Source organism: Lagopus leucura, unplaced genomic scaffold (genome assembly GCF_019238085.1).
Source record: "Lagopus leucura isolate 7727_CA_CO unplaced genomic scaffold, USGS_WTPT01 Super-Scaffold_100096, whole genome shotgun sequence".
NCBI classification, from domain to species: domain Eukaryota; kingdom Metazoa; phylum Chordata; class Aves; order Galliformes; family Phasianidae; genus Lagopus; species Lagopus leucura.
Window position 1 is genome coordinate 90,567 of NW_024962322.1, and position 19,335 is coordinate 109,901.

Consider the following 19,335-nt stretch of genomic DNA (forward strand, 5'->3'; position numbering starts at 1 on the left):
GTACTAAATTGATTAAGCACATCACTTGAGCTGCTGGACTCAAGCTCTTTGAACTCAAGCTTGTGCATCTTCTAGTATCTCTTCCAAGACCTTGAATTCTTTTCACTGACCTTTTCAACCTTTCCATCTTTTTGGTCCTGCAGTATCTGTCTGTTTGTGGGTGCTCTCATCCGTTTGCTGACCAGGACCTCTCCACCATCAAGGCTGAGGTTATCTCCTTGCACTCATGTTAGTCCCTGGGGCTACAACATTGCCCTGAAAATGCATATCCAACCAATTATGTGCCATGACCTCTACTTTGGGAGTCATTTTTCTCAGCATTCTGTCCTTTTAATATTCTTCATTCCTCCAACAGTTTTCTAATCTCATAGAATCATAGAAGCATTCAGACTAGAAGAAAGACCTCTAAGACCACCGAGTCCAACCCCAGCCCACCCCCCCATCCACCATGCCCACGTCCCTCAGTGCCACATCCCCACGGTTCTGGAACACCTCCAGGTTTGGTGACCCCACCACCTCCCTGGGCAGCTGTGCCACTGCACCACTGCTCTTTATGAGAAGAAAAGTTTCCTAATGCCCAACATGAACCTCCCCTGTGCAATTTAAGGGCATAACCTCTCATCCTACTACTAGATACCAGGGAGAAGACACCAACCCTCCCCTCACTGCCTAGCAGTGATTTTATACTTTTCCTCCTGGCCATTAAAACATGAATTAAATACACAGAGGCCAGGTCTGCAGGACCTTGTTTCAAACCAAGCACTTATTCAGGAATCTTCCTGCCCAGTTACATGAAGGACAACTAGCTCAGCACTTGGTTTTCAATTGGTTGTGTATCTGTTGATGATTGTTCTCCAAATGGTGCAGCGCTCATACTAAGTGCATTACTTCAACAGTACCACTTCACTAATCACAACTAATCTGATCAAGAAGATACAAACTGAGTCTGACCACATGAGGTTGCCAAAAGCCCATGTGTGTTGATTGGCACCAGTTAGGTTTCTATTTACTGGTCAACAAATTAGCTTCTTTACTGCTCCATTAGTTTATTTGCCATCAAAGTCATGCTGGTAAACTCAACGTGTCAGAAACTGCCCTGTGCAATTCCAATCTCTCTCCCTCCTTGGAAAAAGAAAGAACAGGCATTTTCCTCCTGCACTCTGGGAACTTTCCAATTGCTCCAAGACATCAACAACCAGCAGCAAGTTTCCAAATTAAGGAATTCTGCACCTATTTCAGTTGGGACTGAAAACACTGAAGGTGAAATTCCAGCTCCTTTTGGATTACCTCCGAAAGGGACCAACAGCACGCTGCACAACTGCTCACAGCCAAACCACAGCCTGGAAACTGCTCTGGAAACTCTCATCAGCACCGACCAGTTTTATTATTTTAAGGCAGCAACAGGACAATTTCATTCTGTTCTGTATTACCTATACTACCAATGTAGGCCCATTTCTCTGTCCCTTCAGCAATCCTTTTTTTCAAGTCCCTCTCCCATACTGCACAACTCACAGTTTGCATTCCTTCTACCAATCTTTTCTTGTTCCCTGGAGCAGTGCAGCTTTCTTCTCGCCACCCTTCCAAAGCTTTCCTGCAGGGTGACACCTGGCCAAGTGCTCTTAGACAGCTCCTAGTTATTAATATCTTTATGTTCGCGTTATTTACTCGGCTGACATCGATTCCAGCTTTGTGAGACAGACTGCTAAGTGCTGTTAGATGCTGGTGTGCACCTCATTTACATGCAAGAACTGTAATCAGGTCATGATCACTTGCACCTAAATAATGACTCATTGTAGCCCTGAGCAATTTCTCTTTGTAAGCTGAATGCTAGCAAAGAATTCACCCTGGATATGTCCCTTTTCATGCTTAAAAACTCTTTCCTCTATTTTTATTTTCTATTCCTTTTAAGAAATTCCCACGGCATCACTCATACAGAAAACCCAAAAACCAGAACCACCACTGTAATCACTTTCATGCACTGCACTTATGGAACTGCATATTCTTTTATTTCCTTTAGAAGCACTATATGTTGCACACTCCGAACTGCGAATGCTGGTGAGCTCCAGCCAGGCAGCAGCACGGACAATCTTAAGAGAAAAATGTGAACAGATTCAGGATGATTCACCACTCAAGAAAATTTATCCCCACAGAATCCTTTTCTATGAGTCTGAGCAGGACCTCACAACAGAAAATCCACATTTAAAGCTTAATGACAAACTGCACAGCATCCAAACCACAACACAGAGGTAGGCAGTCTAATTCTGGGGACAACAAGCAGCCTTGTCCTTGTACATCCAATATGCCTTTCATTAAGGAGAGCTCGGAACTGAACAGTAGCATGACAGACTTTTTCTTTTTCTCTTTTTATTTATGAGTTGAATTACACAGTGAACATTAGAATGATGATATTCCATTGCATCACATCCAACTCCACTCAGTGCATAGGACTGGAGAAAGTACAACTGTTGGGAAATATTCCGTGATAAAAAGAGAATCACATGGCTAATTAAAGATTGGTAAAGATCAAAACTATGTTTTTAAGGAGTTTAGCACTGTAACTACTTTTTCAGATCAAGTTATGGATCTTCCATGCTTGATATAAAAGAAAATCACACCACGCTAATTCTCACTGCTCCACCTTCCTGGTACCTCGACGAGCCACCCTCCAGCTTTCTCTTACTGAAAGGAGTGCATAAACAGCCCATAAAAATCATCCAGCACCAGGAAAGGTCACAGCAGCACAAGCTCATGTTGAACTGTCAGCAGTTCTAAGACATTCAGATTTGAGTCATTTGGTTTTCCAGCTGGATATTGTGACAACAGACAGCAGTTCAAGAAGAACCTAATATTTATGACAACACCCAAAGAAAAACAGATGAGCATCAACTCTGCTTACTCTCAGAACTGCAAATTGCGGAATACTCCTGAACACAGGAATCCTCCATTTTATAGAAATTATATCTCTTTGCTCCTCTTTCCTCCCTCTTCTCTGTACCACGTGCTTAAATTTATCCATGTGAGAAGACTGCAACTTTTCCCAAAGTCCTACAGGTATTAAAATCATAGAATCATAGAATCACAGAACGGCCTGGGTTGCAAAGGCCCACAAAGCTCATCCAGTTCCAACCCCCTGCTGTGTGCAGGTCACCAACCAGCAGCCCAGGCTGCCCAGAGCCACATCCAGCCTGGCCTTGAATGCCTGCAGGGATGAGGCATCCACAGCCTCCTTGGGCAACCTGTGCCAGTGCCTCACCACCCTCTGGGGGAAAAACTTCCTCCTAAGATCCAACCTAACCCTCCCCTGTCTCAGTTTAAAACCATTCCCCCTTGTCCTATCACCATCCACCCTTGTAAAGAGATGTTAAAATAGATTTATTTGGGTGCTCAGTTTATTAAAAATAGAACGTGCCAGAATTTGAGGATTTTCTGAACTTTTACTCTCCCTGGCAAATCAGGGAGGCAGACTGACTTGAGGTGGGTTCAAACTAACACCAGTACAGTGGTATTCTACCAAAATCACTCCATCAGTTTGACTTTATAATTCCAACCCAAGGCCTCTTTCCAAAGCCCCACACAACCACACAGCCTTAGATTCATATCGTTGATTATTCTATATTGCTGATTAAGTGGAAGCCCGATTACAACAACAGATACTCACACTATATGTGCAAGATCAAGTGGCTTTTCTGGCTGCTCAGGAAACACGGGACGAGGTGGTTCTCTGCTTGGTACACAGCCAAGTGATTTACTGATTGCATGGCTCAGCTTCTTCGCAGGCGATTTCTGGTTTGGAAAAGAGTGACCAAAATGAGACCACTGTTACAAAGAGGAGGGAAATGCGTGCAATCAGATAACAGAGAAACATGAAAAAGAGAGTTTTCAGAAACATTCATTTCTGCTACACCACACCGAGGAATTGTAGAATCATACGATCGTTGAGTTGGAAGGAATCTCTAAAGGTCATCTATGAGTATAGAAACTGCACAGATGAGCAAGTTGGGTTTTGTTGGCTTTTTTTTAGGGGGACTGGTGGTTTGGTAGTTGCTTTTTTTTTTTTTTCTTTTTAGTGTTACAATACTGAAAAATGAAAGTAGTTTAACAAAAATATGTAACTTCAAGAAATACAATGCTTGGTGTTTGTGTCAGAGCGGAGAACCAGTGCAGGGATTTCCCACCTGCTCTGACAAGGACCTTCTGGACACAGGTGTTGTATTCTGGGGAAGGGCAAGGGAAGAAATAAAGACCTGATGCAGGAGGAGGTCCATCACCTATCTTAAAATGCTGTTCACTCCACTGAGCTCAAGTGTATGATTTGGAGGCCAAAAAATTCTTTTTTCAGAAGTAACCCACCAAGTGCTGTGTTTCTGATCAAACTCCCCACACAGATGCTGCAACCCTGTGGCTGATTGCTAGTCCCTCTCAGTTCCTATCTCTGTAAGATGCTCCAGTGGGAAATTTGGTTCAATTCTGAATGCACTTTTAATCATAGAGTCAATAAAACTGGAAAAGACATGTAAGATCAAGAACAACTGTTAACCCAGCCCACCATGCCCACGTTCCTCAGTGCCACATCCCCACGGCTCTGGAACACCCCCAGGGATGGTGACCCTGGGCAGCTGTGCCACTGCAGCACTGCTCTTTCAAAGCAGAAATTGTTCCTAATATCCAACCTGAAATCACAATTCAACTTCACACTGATTTAAAGAGAAGGCAAGGCCACCCAGTGCCGGGGTACACACACACAGTTAACATGAATGAGTACCTGGCAATTAATGACAATTACAATGGATTACACAGTTAATAATTACCAACCAGTGAGCTTCTTCATTTCTGGGCCTCTTGGCTTTAGCAAAATACAACAAGCAATGAAGGTTTTTAGAGCAGGGAATGTGCGTGTGAGAATGTTGTTCCCTCTGAGTTTAGGTGGTTTGTAGCAGATTGCAACACATTTTAAGTAAAACACTCAACTAAATTGGAAAATAACAAGATAAAAATTCCTTTCAAATTAGAAAAGAAATACGAGTTGGGTGCCCCTAAGAATACATTCGGACTTCTGGTTCTTAACTGAAGTTTTATTACCTTCTCCCATTCTCTTACAATTCAAGTCGGAGCGAAGTGAGAACTGTGAGAGGCACAACTGGAGGCTGCCTGTTGGAACTCATGATGAATGTTGGTTTGGAAACAAAACCACAGAAACGTAGAATCACTAAGGTTGAAAGAGACCTCCAAGATCAACAAGGCCAACCATCACCACCACACCCACTGAAATTTCTTATGGCAATTTCTTCCTGTTAGTACAGGAGGATTCCTCTGGTGGACAAAGCGGCTTTGGAGGCAGCTGAGAAGGGCCACCTGCCTCTTCAATGTGCAGCTCTGGGCTCTGCAGACAGATCTGAGCCCCATCCAAGCACTAATGCAAAACTCCTTGGCTGGATGTACAGATTCTTATGGCTGAAGTGCACAGCGCTCTCGCCACAGAAGGTTCTACAGAGGAGCAGCTGCCTTTAATTATTTTGAAAACTAATGAAAAATCACAATTCATGCTTTATGTTATTTCCTACCAAACCCACAGTCAAATTCAAATGATCATCTTTCATTTTGCTATCACATGCAACAATAGTAAAAAATTCTGGGTTTCCTGAATTCACCCTACATGTTGAAAATTCCCACATACACTTATCTCTAGATGTTCTCTGCTTCTAGTCTTGGTGCATTTCTTTCCTTACCCTTTATCGTGTTCATCTTCTGGTTTCTGCACAGACCATCTATCTCACAGTGCCTTTTCTGTGACCTCTCTGCAGCACTTTAGCCTATTTTAAAAGTGTTTTTCCACTGTGGTAACAGACATTACATCCTGTCGTGCTACACCACCATTTATATTGTCGAGCAAAGGCGGTGCTGCCTAGAATGCAGAAATAGAGCAACTTCACTTTGTGAAAATGATAGAGGAGAGATAATTTCCATCGATTCCAACTTTTGAATGATGATTCTCAGTGTGGCTGAGAGTGAAAAAGGCAGAGCGTGCTGAAGAAGCACTTCACTGGCAAGTGCACCTGGTAGGGATAGCTGGTTTCTCTGAGAAACAGCATTTAATTTTGTTTCCCAATGAGCTGAGTTCTACTTTTCTGTCTCTTTGACATCTTCATTAAGCATCTTTGAATCACAGAATCATTAAGGTTGAAGAAGACCTCAAAGGTCCCCAAGTCCAACCCCAGCCCACCCCACCTTGCCCCCTGTGGGCACCATCCCCCCTCAGTGCCACATCCCCACGGTTCTGGAACACCTCCAGGGTTGGTGACCCTGCCACCTCCCAGGGCAGCTGTGCCAATGGATCACCACGTCCCTTTCAGGGAACAAGTTCTTCCTAATATCCAGCCTTGCACTCCCCACCTCCTAGAAAAGCAAACAGAAGCCCTGCAGTCCCACGATCCTCTCCTCTACCACTGACACCACCACAAACTCCCCCAGTAACACTGTCCATTTGCCCATCTCTAGCACCACCAAAGTTTCACCATCGTCTTCCCCAGCTGTTCCTTCTTGACTTCAATCTATATTTGTAAATAGCTGGGAGCAAACTATGTTTCATGAACTGTTTGCAACTTCCCATCACACTGGGATCTCAGTCATGTCCAACTGGGTAGTTGGACACGCCACTGTGGTATCCCAGCCTCCAGGTTTCACACATCCTACAGTCCAATTTATGCTCTTCAGGTTTAAATGGAAACACAGTCTGTGTGCCTTTAGTTTCAAATACTTTCAGCCATCACCCATTTCCTAGGGGCCCGAGGCAATTCCTCTACACTCAGTGCAGCCCCAAGCAAGCCAAAAGGTTGGATATCTATGGTTTAAGGAACCAAGGAGGCTTTTCAATAGCTACATTTCAGCGTCTGATTGCTGAACATCTCAGAGGTCCCCTTCTTCTCAGAATGGTTACTTAAGATGTACAGTTCTGGGTTTCCTGCCCTCTGAACACCTCTGAAGTTCCCCATCTGAAGTGGACAACTGAATTACGGATAAACCAACTATCAGCTCCAGAACTGTTTCTCTAACACCACTTACAACACTACGTTTTAGATTATTTGAACATTTTTTTTTCAGTTCAAGGACTGAGCAGAGCAGGTAAATAGTATCAAACCCTGCTTTCTGCAGGCGCAGCACTCACATGGCTGGCCTCAGGCTTTGTGCAGCTCTGGCAGGAAGCAGCAAAACCATACTCTTCAGTGTCATAGGCCTGAAGGTGGAGATTCTGAAGGGAGGTTTTTTCTTCTCCCCTGTTGGGCTCACAAGCCCTGCACTGTGCTGTGCCCTCAGTTAGTACTGTTCCCCTCAGCCCCTGAGGACAGAATGCAACAAGCTCCAGATGTTGTATTCCTTTAAGGCAGTCTAAGTGGAAAATTAAACGAACTAGAAATATAGGAGAAGCAATTTTGCAAACAAAATCTTATTAACAACTACTTACAATATTGCTAAACCATAACCTTGTAGATAACAGGGTCTGCTTGTTATTCTCCATTTGATTAGTGCTCACTGCAATGGCTTCCCAATGGAAGTCAAGATTTTATCCCTATTGACACAGAACATTTGCTGGGCTTATTGATAAGTCTTCCAAAGCCACTCATTGAAGGGTGCTTACAACTAACAAAGCACTATTATCTATAGAAGATCAAGGAGCGGATCCTCCTGGAAGAGATGTTAAGCACACATGAGATGAAGAGGTGATCAGAGACAGGCAGCACAGGACTTGGGGGTCCTGGTGGGTGAAAAACTGGATATGAGCCAACAGTGTGCAGTTGCAGCCTGGAATGCCAACAGCAGCCTGGGCTGCATCCACAGAGGGGTGGGAGTGGGGCAGGGAGGGGACTGTGCTCCCCTACTCTGCCCTTATGAAGCCCCACCTGCACTACCGTGTCCAAGCCTGTGGCCCCCAGCATAGACAGATAAATGGATGAGTAGATAGAAAATAATGGAAGATACTGCTCCTCTTCTAAAAGATCCCCCTTCCATACTCATTTTACAGGGGGCTACTAAGTCTGTGGTGGTATTTTATGCATCACTGGACTTTTTAGTATATTCAGAATGCTTTGTTGCTTAAGAACCAACCAGTCAAAAAAGAAAAAAAGCCACAGTAAATCATTGGAAAGGTTCAGAAATACGTTTCTACAGACAGAACAAGAAATACTGTTTTAGATTACAGGAACGTAAATGCTTGTTATGATTGCCTTACTGTTCACTGAAATCCCCTGAATTTCCCCACTTTGTCCTTGATTTCTACCTTCTTTGTTTTACCTGTAAGTAATCTTTAGCCTCTTGATTGAAACTTGCTTTGATTTGGATTCTGACTGTACCGAACTCATCCTACCTTTTATTCCTTTAGCTCATGTCCCCCCATACCTTTATATTTGTTCTACCTAATCCTCCTACAAACACAGCATATGTACACAAGAACGTCTTTTAAAAATGTTTCTTCCATTTCAGCTGCTGCTGCAGTTTCTTACTAAGACAAGCTAACTCTTGTTTCTGAACAATAAAACAACATTTTCTGCTGCTAAAATTCCTTTCCTTCTACAGATTTCTGAGCAAATTGCCTTTAAGTATCGAAGTCTTTTTAGATGATAGCTTAACTGCTGCCTGGTACTAAGCCCCAGCTTTCTATATTAAACAGTCATACCATAATGATACTTTCTCATGGAGATAATTGCTAATTATAATCCAATCATCATCTGATCTCTTTGAAAAAGTAAAAAATTAAGACTTAAGTTTTTGGCCAGAAAAGCAGTTTTTCTATCTATAATTGTCTATTATTACGCTAGGTGTGATTACCATATAGTCCTTTTCTTTTAAAGAAATACTGTGTTTAAAGATGCCACTTGGATACAGGTCCTTCCTGAGACTGGTTTACCTTTCTGAGGAGGAAAAGAATTGTAAACTCTAAGACTTGTTAAGCTAGAATAGAAGGAAAGTAATAATAGTAATAATAATATATGTAAGAAGTAGAACTGTGGTGAAGAGGGGAAGAAAACAATGTGTTAGGGATTTGAAAAGGGCTGCATTGTGTGCTTTAAACACTGGTGAATAGAATGATATTCAATTGATAAAAGAATAACATTATTTATAACAAAAATAATGCGATTTGCCTATTTGCACACTTGGACTATTTGAAAACCTTTAACAGTCCTACTGTGCAGTTCTGTTACAAAAACAACTTCAGCGTTCAGAATAAATCAGTACAGAAGAGGCTGTGTCTACAGGACAAAGAAAGGCAAGTTACCCAAGACGAATGCTCCTTCATCTGGTGCTGGTTGCTGTGAGGCCCGCTGGCATGGCCACGCCAAAAGCAGTTTTGGCAGAGCTGGTAGTTGTGGCACTGTTGGCACCGGTACCGGAAGCCCATCATGCTCTCACAGCGGCAATAGGAACACTCCACAGGATGGAAGACTTGGCGAAGATGCGGAGGGAAACAGAAAAAATGAAAATAAGCAAACCTTAAGAAAACTGCATTTAATTGCATCATTGCATTTCGTGAAAGCTTCCAAGAAAAACCAAACAAACCACAACCCAGGTTCTCAATCACTGAAAGAAATTATTACTGCATCCACGCCATGGCTTCTGAGCCCAGAAGAGATTATTTTGGAAGAATAACAACATATCTGAGTTGATAACATAACATCCAACAAGTTCAATATTTCTTCTCTAGCTTTTTCCCCCTTTGGATTTCCTCAGAACCAGAAAGCTCAATGTAAATCCAACAACAGAGAGAACATGACCTGCTGTAGGGAACCTGCTTTGGCAGGGGGGTTGGACTCGATGATCTCTGAGGTCCCTTCCAACCCCTACAATTCTGTGATTCTGTGATTCATACAATCATAGAATCATTAAAGCTGGAAAAGACAAAGGTCATCAAGTCCAACCCCAACCCATTCCCACCATGTCCCCAGATAGAATGATAGAATCATGAATATTGAAAAAGACCCCTAAAAAAGGTTCACAAAGGTTGACTTCTGCCTAAGGGACCTGAGTCAGCCAAGAGCTTCTCACTCAAATTCAGAGCAGTGTATTCTGCTCTAAAGCCTCTTGCTAGATGACACTTCCCATAGACCAGGGGTTTGCCCAGCTGGACAGTGCAGAAATGCTACCCAAATTGAGGATGGGTTTGCCCAAGTTGTTGAAAACATCAAGGTAATAACTACAGGGAAGAGCACTTGAGCATTAACCTGGACAGCAATATCACAAGCCAAGAATCAGGTGGATGATGCTCTTACTGCTACACAGAAACACCACGTAAAGAAAATGATGTGTACAAGACAGTCAGCTTCAGTGATACGAATGCCCAGTGGAAATGGAAGCTCCTGTAGAGGAACTGCTACCTTTTGAATATCTTCATTCAAAAGGCAGAGAAAGCAATGAAAAGCAAGTTCTACATTTATTTCAATTATGAGAAAAGAACTGGTTGGAAAAAAATAAAAAAAGATGACAAGCAAGTTAACACAGCAACAATAACTTTCTACATCTTAGGCAGTGGAGAACATGATCTCAGTGACTTCAGTAAATTCATATGAGAGTCAGTAAGCATACTACAAGAAGACACAACAGGAAAAGTGAGTTCAGAGAACTGTCAGTTCCTTAAAGAAACAATGCTAAAGAAACAAGTATAAATATCTCTGGGCAGAGGAAGGAGCAGACTGTTGTAAAAAAAGCAACTTGACTAAAATGATGAGCTCAGTAACTTCAAATTCAAAAAGAAGCCTATAGAAGTAAAAACAGGAACAAATCATCAATGACAGCTGAAGGAATAATGTCGTATCCCAAGGCAAAGACAGACATGAAAGAATGAGAGAAAATTAGCAAGCGATTTAAAAGAGGTATCACAAAATTTGTGATTAGTTCTGATCCTTATGAAAAGATGAAATTATACATATGTAACCACGGCCTTCCCATGTTATTTTAACTGGTAGAGTACTTGAACAAATACTAAAGGAATTTAAGCACCTGAAGAACGTGAGCCATGAACATTCCCCAACTCAACTTTGTGTCTTTCCATGCCAGGCTAATTGCCCTTGAAACCAGAACGAGGGCATTAAATGTCACCAATTTCCCATGTTACTTCAGTAATTCTTCCAAAACTGGCAGGCCGTGCTATTTGCCTAACAGAGGGAAATACCCAGTAGATGAAAGGACTGTAACTGTGATGTGAATTTCATCGGGAAAAGACCAGAAAATTATCAAAACAAAACGATCAAACAAGCAGGGCTCCAAAAGGCTTCATTCCAGGTCAAGTATTGCTCACTGTTTTCATAAAAATATTGAAAAACTGACAAAATGCCCAACTTGGGGCATCACGTTTCAACAAACAAGATCTAGGAGACAGCTTAGCTAAGAGGTGACTGTGAGAAGGCACCAAACACGCAAGAGGTACTTACAAAAATACCAATGCATTCTGCAGAGCCAGCGGCCAAAACCCAGGGACCCGAGGATTTAAACTGCAGTAAGAAAAATCCATGCTAGAATACTAGGAAAAACTTTCTCACCCTAAGAATATTTAACACTGATCTCAGCCCAGCTTCTCATCCACACCGATCCTGAAACCTTTGGTCTGAACATTTTATGCAGCAGCAGGGCAGATCTCTTGAGAACTTTGAATGTATGTAAAGTTTGCCTTTGGAAAGGGAAATAGGTGATGTCATGGGCTCCCACAGCTTTTTGGTATCCACCTCCAAGAACCCTTCATCCATGGAGAGTTTCTGTCTCCTGCTGGGACCAGACATGGGGCCACTGCATCAACATGGAGCTCTGAACCAAAGAATCAGAAACTTGAAGCTGATGCACTTGACTTAAGGAATGCAGTAGCAGCATTCTGATGAAATAAACACCAGACAAAATTACAGTGGGTAATTTTCAGGGTTCTGAGCATACTGCATACATGATGAGGAAAAAGACTGAAACAGTCATTGTCAGAGATCGTGAGGTCTTCCTTACCTGGTTACCGCCAAGTGCTACAGCACAATCAGATGCAGATGCTTTTTTTCCAACTTTTGGGAATATGTCAATGTGCCAATAAAATATGGTGTTGAAGACTTTAGTTCTGTCCTGTTCAGACTGCCTTCCATGTTTCTGTCCACACGAATCCGTTCCAGGCTGAGGCTGCCACGAAGAGGTGCACTGATGATGTTTCTAACACCACTGACACTCCTGACTCCACATCGTGTTTGAACCACAAGGACTTCATCCCATCCCATTCTTCCTCTCCATTCTGCCTCTGAAACATTCACTGGTGTCACTGCTTATGCTTTATTTTCCCTGCCTCAGTGATCTGAACAAGTTCTTGCTATTGATACTTCCTCTCAGGAGGTGTCCCTTTACTCAAAGTTTCCAGTCACGTATGGGAGGGGGAGTTTTAAGCTTCTTACTACTTTTCACTGCTTCCAAGACTTCAGTCGTTCCCTTTCCTGGTTGTCAGTGCTCCAAATTCAAGATTCCTCCTGGGTCCTTTTTGACAGACAACCCGCTCCTTCCTTCCTCCACTGGACCTGATGATCTCAGATGTCTTTTCCAACCTAAAGGATACTGTGATTCTTGCCAGCAGACCTTTTGAGACATCACAAAACTCACCTCACCTACTCCCAGCTGTGTCCTCTTCTTCCAACCCTGCCAGCCTCCAAAATTCTTCTCCTCTAATTAATTCTCAGCAGCAGACTATTTTGGCCATCAGTGTACGAAACTGCCATGAGCAATCATCCAGTAAGTATTCAAATCTCTCTTTTCATTCCATTTCTTCTCTGATCTGGACATATTAAATTCTTCCAAGTGAAAATGAGATGCGACCGTTCTCCTCCTCCTTTTCTTTCCTCCTCTGTCTCAAAGACATCTCTCATTTGCTCTCTTCTACAAAACTGCAATTTATTCAAAGATCTTGTGCCATCTTGTGATTTACCTGAGACGCCTCTATTTTTTCAGTGGCCTGCTTTTCTGACTCTCCAGTATATCAAAATATATGTAAGAGTGGTGCTGCAGTGGCACAGCTGCCCAGGGAGGTGGTGGGGAAACCAAACCTGCAGGTGTTCCAGAACCGTGGGGATGTGGCACTGAGGATCACGGTCAGTGGACGTGGTGGGATGGGTTGGGCTTGGTTATTTTGGAAGCCTTTTCCAACCACAATGGTTGGAATATATTGGATTAGGTTTTCAGATTATAAAGACACGCTAATTTGTCCATATTTTCTTCTCTAACTCCTGGAGAACAGGACATAAATCCCTCTGCCTCATTACCAAGAAGCCATTCCTGACAAAATCCCTCATTACTGTTTCCCACCCAAATGGGAAATGTTATTCCATCATCAGTCTTTGAGCTGCAACCCCCAAATCCCTGCCTTGAAATCTCCATTAGCTGCCCTCCTTTGTGCATCCACCTTTTATCTTACGCTTTCACTGCTAATGCCAAAACCACTGCTCTGTCTGAACAATATATTTCCCACTAGGACATATGATAAAGGCTTCCAAAATACAGTAGTAATATACATGTTAGATTACTTAAAAAGAAATAATGAGGAAAAGTTTTAGAGTAATTGTGGATCTGCATTTCAGATATATTATTTCAAATTACTGTAAATGTAAAGATACATCAGACAGGTAAGATATATGCAGACTGGAGACTGGTCTGGAACTGAGAAGCATAGCAAAGTTGTCTACATAGAGATGACAGAGTATTTCCATGGGAAGGATACCAAGAACAAAACACAGACAGAAATAAGTAGGAGAGAAGAACAGAGCCTTTATAAAAGTGCGTAGGAGTAATCGACAAAGATGTGAAAAAAACTAGCAGCTAAAGGAAAACGAAAATATGAGAACTTTAAAATACAAGAAAAGAAATCAAAGAGGAGATAATGAAAGTAGAAAGGATGCAGATGAAGTAATATTTTTGTGTAAGAGTGTTGCAGGGAAGACCTGGAAAAACGCACTGTTCAAAAACTCTGGCTAAGACAGAATTAGTGTTGGAAGAGAAATGCTTTGAAGAACTTGCCATGACTATAAATACAAACCTTTATTTAAACATCTGTCTTTATACTACTCTTTTTCATCTGGTACTAATAGCTACATCTGTAAGCTGACATACTGCTACATGACTGTGCTTTGTCCTAGTGGACCCAGGCCAGCAATACTGATGTGCACATCCAGAACATCTAAATTCTAGTACTCCAAAGCAAAAGACTTACCAATGATGATGTTAGCTATGAGATAAAAATGTAATCATCTGCTTAATTAACCACAAAAATCCTAGTGCTCTGAGCTCATGCAAAAGTAGCCCAAAAAGCATGACCAGCATATAACACATATGTCAAGCTCCAGGTTCCAACTCCAGTGTTTTATTTTTCCATGGAAACTATTCTGATGAGTGGAAAGAGAAGACTTGAAGTCTTCCAGCAGATTAACATCCTCAGCTCAGCCCAATGGAGAGAGGTCTGCTCAAGCAGCAGTTCAACAGGAACCCAAATGTTTCTGTCGATTAAACAAGGAACTTGACCTCCTGACTCAATTAAGTTGTGAATACACCCAAATTGGTTCTGCACTCCTCTGCTGGAACTCAGTTTTCCTGTAGAAAGAGCTACTAAGTATTAAAAACATAATTTCTGGCAATTATAATGAAGAATTCCCATGCTGTATTAGATATATCAAATCAAAACAGAATCAAAGCATCAAAACAGAATGCAAATCACCTTCCAAGGTAAGTTCTGACAAGTTACCAGGCATGCACAGACGTATCCTGAGTAGTATGGATGGAAAAGGAGGAAAGACTTGTAAAGAGAAGACAAGGCACTGGCAAAATCTAGGGGCAGGAGAGGGCGTTGGTTGGTTGGGGTTCATTTGGTTGGTTTGTCTTCTTCCTCTCCTGAGTTTTATAAAACTCTACCAAAAACTAGCTGGGAAAAACCTGCGAAATTAAAGTCTGAGTGTGAGCTATGAGAGGAATGATAAAAGTTCTCAAGCTTTGCCAAACCTTTTAATAAAGCCTTCCCTTTGGATCTGCTTTCCACCTGACCCTGCAGATCAGATGGGCTCCTTGCACGGGATCAGCAGCTTCAGATGGACTGCGTCAGTCTGGCACGACAGGCCAAGCAGCAGGCTGTGAAGGATGGCCTTTTGCAGAAATCTGCATTGCACAGGAAAGCTTGGGGACCAGCAGGAGGAAAGACTGAAAAGTATTACAGAATTTTTATCCAGGAAAGAAGCGATGGGTTTAAAACCTCCTGGAATATCACTTCTTTTTGAAATGTGCTTCTGCATGTTCATCATCGGTACGTGTTAAGTGACATTATGCCTCTCAGAGGAGGATCAGACCAAAATGAAAGCCACTGGAACTCCTTTGCCACCATTAGGATATTTCTGAGGGGTTTTGTGGGACATCTGTGAGCTTATGGAAAGCTTTCTTAATGGAAATGAGAATTCCATTTCTCATTGGAATGATGGGGAAGCACAGGGGCCTGGGGAAGCACAGAGGCACGTCTGGCATATTTTCCCAGGAAATCACCTTCTTCCTTGCAAAATATGTGGAGAAAAAAAAAAGAAAGAAAAAAAAAAAGGATAAAAATGGCATAAGCACTGCAATTTCCTGGATTTTCTAGTTTTTTATTGTTTTTATCTCTTTATTTCCAAAGGAAAGCTGAAAACGGATTCCACTGTCAGTTTCTATCCTTTCTTGTTTGGAATAGATTTACTACAGGCAAGGCTGCTCAGCAGTTGCTAAACATGAATTGGGTCATTTCAGAAAAAGCAAGTAGCAATTCTCAATCCCTTTCAGAAATCACTGCAGTGGTTCTGAGCTTCTGGGAAAGCTAAAGATTGATTTGCCACACAAGGCAGTCAAAACCAACCAAAGAATGACCTGACACTATGAAAAAATGCAATGGATTGTTCTTTAACTGGGAACTCCTAAACACAAACTGCACTGTCCCTACCCATTCATACATTTGCTTTTCTGAACCATTGTACTTTCCTACCCTCGAGAGCAAACGAGCTGGCAAAGTATTTCTACCAACGACAATGAGTGCTTAAGACAGCACAAAGGCCAAATTGGATATTGAGGAGTTGGATATTCTTTTCAATATTTTCCTTTTGACAGAGCAAAGAGAACACAGCCTGAAGACCCCTTCCATTTGCATTTCTCCAGGAACAAAACTAAAAGGACTGGAATGCCGACACAAAAGCAATGCTGCATGACGGCAGTCAAACCGAACCGATGGCTCTTCAAATAAGGTGCTGGCCCATTTGTCCAGAGCAGTACTACCAACCAGAGACATTTGTCTGATGTGTTGAGAAAGAAGACAAGATTTAAAGGTAAGGAAAAAACTTGTTTCTCCAATAGAACAAAGTTAGTTCACAGCCTAATTGCCTTTTGCTGGAATGAGAGCTGAAAAGACAGCCATAGAAATAGGAGGATTTTTTCTTCAGGTTGTCAGCTGAGGTGTTCAGATGCCTCTGCAGTAACTTTTCAATGATTGCCACAGTAATTAATGAAAACGTTGACAAACTGTGAAGGAGACAAGCATCTGCGTGGAAGGAAAGATGAGGTAACAGAAGCACTGACAAGGCACAATCCAGAGAAAACTGGCAAGAAACAACAGGCTGCAGAACAAGACTAGCACTGATCAGGTAACTTCAGGTGACACGACCAAGACGGCAGCAGGAAAGAGACAAAATTAAGGATGAAGCTTTAAGGACTGAGACCATTCTATCAGGAAAATATCATTTAACGTCTGGAGCCGAAAGATGAGAAGGCTACTTCCTAAATGAACAACTTCAGGGAATGATTCAATGGAATTTCCATTGTAAACACATACAGAACCACAGAATCATGGAGCAGCTGAGACTGGATGGAACTTGAGGACATCTGCTCAAGTCGGGCCAGCTGGAGCTTGCTGCTGCATCACGGCCAGTTTCAGTTTTGAGTGTCTCCAAGGATGGAGACTCCACAGCCTGGACAACCTCCAACCTGATGGCAAGGGGCACTGATCACCTCTCCCAACCCAACGACAGAAGACACTGACCACCTCCTCCAACCTGATGGCACAGGGCATTGTTCAGGACACCGCTGTTTCGGCTATCTAATAATTTCTTCTTGGTACTTTCAAGAAGAAAGCTCAGACTACTGGATTACCTCCAGGTCTTTCCACCATTTCCCTTGTAATTGGACCAGATGGTCTGTGAAAGTCCCTTCCAACTGAACTATTCCATTATGTTTCAACATTTACCCTTGCCTGAGCTCTGTAAAATTCTACCTTGACCTATAATGCATATTAACTTTTTACAGCTTGTTCCCTTACTGTATTTATTCCAGCCTGAGTGCTTTACTTGAAGTAAAAGCTTATAAAGATAAGAGGATAAAGGAAAAAGAGCAAACAGTAGCTGCTGCCATTTCAACCTGCTACATAAGGGTGGAAAAGAGATTGGCAGTGCCAGAGTCTCCCTAACACTTCAACTAAATCAACCTCAGCTCTTTCAGAAGTTTTCCCTTTCAGATCTGTTTCCATGACATTACTCCCCCCGAAAAGTCTTTGATAAATCACTTTTTTTCTTTTCAATTGTACACACAATTGTCAGAAAACGTTTGTAAACATACAGAGCAATTGGGAAATTAACTATCTCTTCTGCTGCAATAAACAAGAAAAAGCCCATTGAGCATTGCAGCTCTGCTCTTATTCAGTGCTGTACAAATGCAGATTATAAACACAACCAGATATGCTTTGCAAGAGGCTCAAGAAAATACAATAAAACAAACACCACAAAAGAGCGTATCAAAGTCACAGCAATACTGAACCACTTCATAGACATCAGGAAGCAGAGAACGGAATAAATCCTGAACACTTTGCTAGAGACACACAGACTGCTGGAGTTTTAAAGCTTTGCCTGGGCAAGGACAAGAGGGACTTCATCCATGTCCTAAAAGGAAGAAATCTACACCCTGAGATGCTTATAAACACACTAAGCTGAAGAAGAGGTAACACCTGGTAGGGCAGAGATGTTGAAGAACGATAAGAGGATTTTACTGTGTGGTGAAGGAAACAGAAGATGACATTCAGTTTTTCCATCTCTTATTGCTCCTTAAACAGATTCTGTTAGCGGTAATAACAGGAATTTTAGAAGAGGTCTGGAAGTGAGAGGAACTCAGCATTCGTAGTGAGTGAATGAAGTGACCAGATGGAGTTGCACTCGATGATCCTCATGGGTCAGGACATTCTGTGGTTCTATGACTCGTGCTCAAACGCTGCTCAAGACATTTAAACTGTACCAACATCTCTGGAAGTTCGCGCTTGAAAGCATATGTTGAGGCACCATTCAAGTGAAGATTTACTTTAAAAGCTTCAGAATAAATGTGAGCATTGAGAAAATGCCATTTTTCTCCTCTTTTTTTTTTTTTTTGTCTTTCGCTACTAACAATGCTAGAACCTTAACTTAAATACTAACAACCAATTGACATTGTTGTTGGTTCCATCAGTCATCCATTTTCCTCCTAGAAGAGCTGAACATGTGTCACTCCAACAGAATCCTAAAGCCTAAGTGCATTGGGACCTGGACAGTTACAGTGGGAACACATTCACTGAGAAAGGACAGCATATCAATGTATTTGATCAGCATACAGCCCTGCTCACGGGGTTTTGAACAAAATATCCTATTTACCATTTTCAACATGGGCAAGTCTGTGCATGAGAGGCAGCCACACAAGGCACTGAGGAGGTGGATCAGCCATCAATGTGTCTAAAAACATGTTCAGCATGATCTTTTTCTGCAAAGGAAAAAGAAACACAGCTTAAGACAATTGTCCATTTCATTTCATAATTTCAGTATCAAAAATAACTTCAGCTTTAACATTTCGCTACTATTCAGCTTCCATTTACCAATAATATAGGAAATGCTATAATGATAAAGCAGACATTTTGTTCAGGGAGATTCAATCTACACTGAGCAAACAGCACCACCACAGAGTGGGTATCAGTACAGACACAGCATCGTCACACAAAAATTAAAGATTCACAGATGATTAGAAAATCCCAAGAAATGGAGGACAAGTCAGTCTGGATTAGCTGCTGGATTATAGTTCAAGAGGGATACAACAAATGTGAGGAGATTATTTAACAGTGTAGGAAAAGGTATTTCAAGCATACAGGCAGCACTAAGAAAAGTAGACAAAAAAAAAAAGGTAATTACAACTAATATTCATACAGCATCCACACAGTAAATTACTTTAAAGAAATACAGAACAAGAGGCAAGGGGAGAACTGCACTAAGGTTTAGAAAATGTATTATCGCTGATAATGAAATTGAAATGAAATCATTAGAAGGAAGTAAT

The 19,335-nt window shown here is 41.9% G+C and overlaps 1 protein-coding gene across 8 annotated transcripts in view; it reads right to left on the minus strand.

Annotated features, from left to right (window-relative positions):
• DTNB (dystrobrevin beta) overlaps positions 1-19,335 on the minus strand; it is a 140,453-nt gene that overhangs the window by 87,398 nt on the left and 33,720 nt on the right. For all 8 annotated transcript variants that reach the window (XR_006181676.1, XR_006181675.1, XM_042887630.1 and 5 more), the window contains exons 8-10: positions 18,666-18,771; positions 9,269-9,435; positions 3,659-3,783 (exon numbers count right to left, since the gene is read on the minus strand). Coding sequence is in view for 6 of the 8 variants with exons in the window: in XM_042887630.1 (XP_042743564.1) it covers positions 3,659-3,783; positions 9,269-9,435; positions 18,666-18,771 (398 nt within the window). In the remaining 2 variants the exon portion in view is untranslated. The remainder of the gene's footprint in view (positions 1-3,658; positions 3,784-9,268; positions 9,436-18,665; positions 18,772-19,335) is intronic.